This window comes from Aptenodytes forsteri, unplaced genomic scaffold (genome assembly GCF_000699145.1).
Source record: "Aptenodytes forsteri isolate BGI_AS27 unplaced genomic scaffold, ASM69914v1 Scaffold553, whole genome shotgun sequence".
NCBI lineage: Eukaryota > Metazoa > Chordata > Aves > Sphenisciformes > Spheniscidae > Aptenodytes > Aptenodytes forsteri.
Genome location: NW_008796203.1, coordinates 4,802 through 6,405, shown reverse-complemented (window position 1 = coordinate 6,405; position 1,604 = coordinate 4,802). Strand labels below are relative to the sequence as shown.

At 64.9% G+C, this 1,604-nt stretch overlaps 1 protein-coding gene across 1 annotated transcript in view; it reads left to right on the top strand.

The window, feature by feature from the left end:
• The window catches only part of NAPA (NSF attachment protein alpha), a gene marked incomplete at its 3' end in the record, with an annotated part of 11,364 nt that overhangs the window by 4,963 nt on the left and 4,797 nt on the right, over nucleotides 1–1,604 (top strand). Inside the window, exon 4 of the mRNA XM_009288185.1 lies at nucleotides 1,551–1,597. Coding sequence (XP_009286460.1) covers nucleotides 1,551–1,597 — 47 coding nt within the window. The remainder of the gene's footprint in view (nucleotides 1–1,550; nucleotides 1,598–1,604) is intronic.

The following is a 1,604-nucleotide window of genomic DNA, read 5'->3' as shown; positions in this document are numbered from 1 at the left end:
GGCCGGGATGAAGACACAACCCTGCAGGTGAACTCCTGGAGAGAAAAAGGTGGTTGAACACCACCTGCGTGTCCGCGACTGTCTCTTCTCGGCGAACTGACTCCGTCCTCAGAGCTGGTTAAGGGTCCCGCAGCTGCCTTTACCCAAGAGCTCGGCGCCGGAGGGACGTGTTCCCGCCCTCGGAGCCGAGCGCCCGCGCTGGCCTGGTCCCTTGGGTCGGCTGCGACACGAGCTCGGGATCCAGCCCCGCTCTCTCCTGTCTCTCCTCCACCGTGAACCGCCGTCCCACGTACCCGGGCGGGGTGAGGGGGGGGCTGTGACAGCCGTCAGTCAGATGGCAGCTCCTCGGCTGCTCGGCTCCCTGGCAGGGAGCGCTGCGAGCCCGACAGCTGGGAGCAGTCAGAGAAAGATCCCTCTCCTGGAGCCTGGCATTTAGCTGCAGCAGAGTTCCTCCCACGCCTCTTCGGAGACGGCGAGGGGAAGGCGCCTCCTCCTGAAGTACAGCAAAACGCTGCGGCTTCAGCCCCCCCGTCCTGCCCTGCGTGCGACCGGCTGTGGTGGATCTGGGCGCTTGTCTAAGCAACGAGCGCGTGTCTCCCCTTCGGCTGAGCTTCTGGGATGAAACGTCACAGTGGGGGCCAGGTCTGAGTCGACGCCGGGTTAAATCCTACCCCGCGGTCTGGGGAGAGGCGGCAGGGGGGCTCCCGGCTTGGTCCCGCGGGGCAGGAGAAAGGGGGGCTGTGGAGTTACCACCGGGGCTGGTCCCTCCACAGGGACTGCATCCCGAACGTTTAGGGGTCTGCGTCTCAAAACGCCCCGCGCCCCAAACAAAGGCCTTTTGTTCTGGGGAACAAATAGCTCACTCCTGCGTCCCAGCTCCCGGAGCTGCGTGGAGCGGCTCTGGGTTCTGCTTTTCGTTCCCCGCCTGCTCTGGGGACCTCAGGAGATGCGTCCTGTTCCCCGCCCCCGCGGCCCTGCTCCCGTCCGCCCCGGGGCACGGTGCACCACGAGCAGGGCTGCGGTGGAAGCGAGCAGGGCTGTGGTGGAAGCGTAGCGGCAACAGCTCCTCGGCACCCGGCGAGCTCGGAGGCTGCCGTTGAAGCCTAAACCCGCCCCGCGTGCCCCTTGGCTTAGGGTAACTCCCGTCCGCGGGGGGGTTGGGGGGTTCAAACGCGTACGGGAGCAGAGTCGCTGATCTCGGTGCGGGCGGTCTGTGATCAGAGACCTCTGGTACGGCGAGGAGTCCGTCGGCTGCCTGGTGCGAACTGGCTGCCAGACGCCGGGGCGCGGGGACGCGACGGTGCCAACAGAGAGAGTCTCGGATTTGCTCTGCCGTCCCCTGACGGTCGCTGCCGCTGCTCGCGTGCTCTGAATTTCCCTCGAAGCCTTGTAGCCTCAGCAGCTTTTCTTCGGTAGCTATTGATCTCTGAGCGCGCTATAAATACAGCTCCGTCGCTTTGGGGAGGCTGGGAGCGGGAGGGGAGGGGTGGCAACCGGCACCGCTCTTCCCAAACGCCCGTGCTCACTAAATCTGTTCTTTCTCTTCTCAGAGGCCATTAACTGTTTGATCAGAGCTATCGAGATCTACACAGACATGGTAAGCC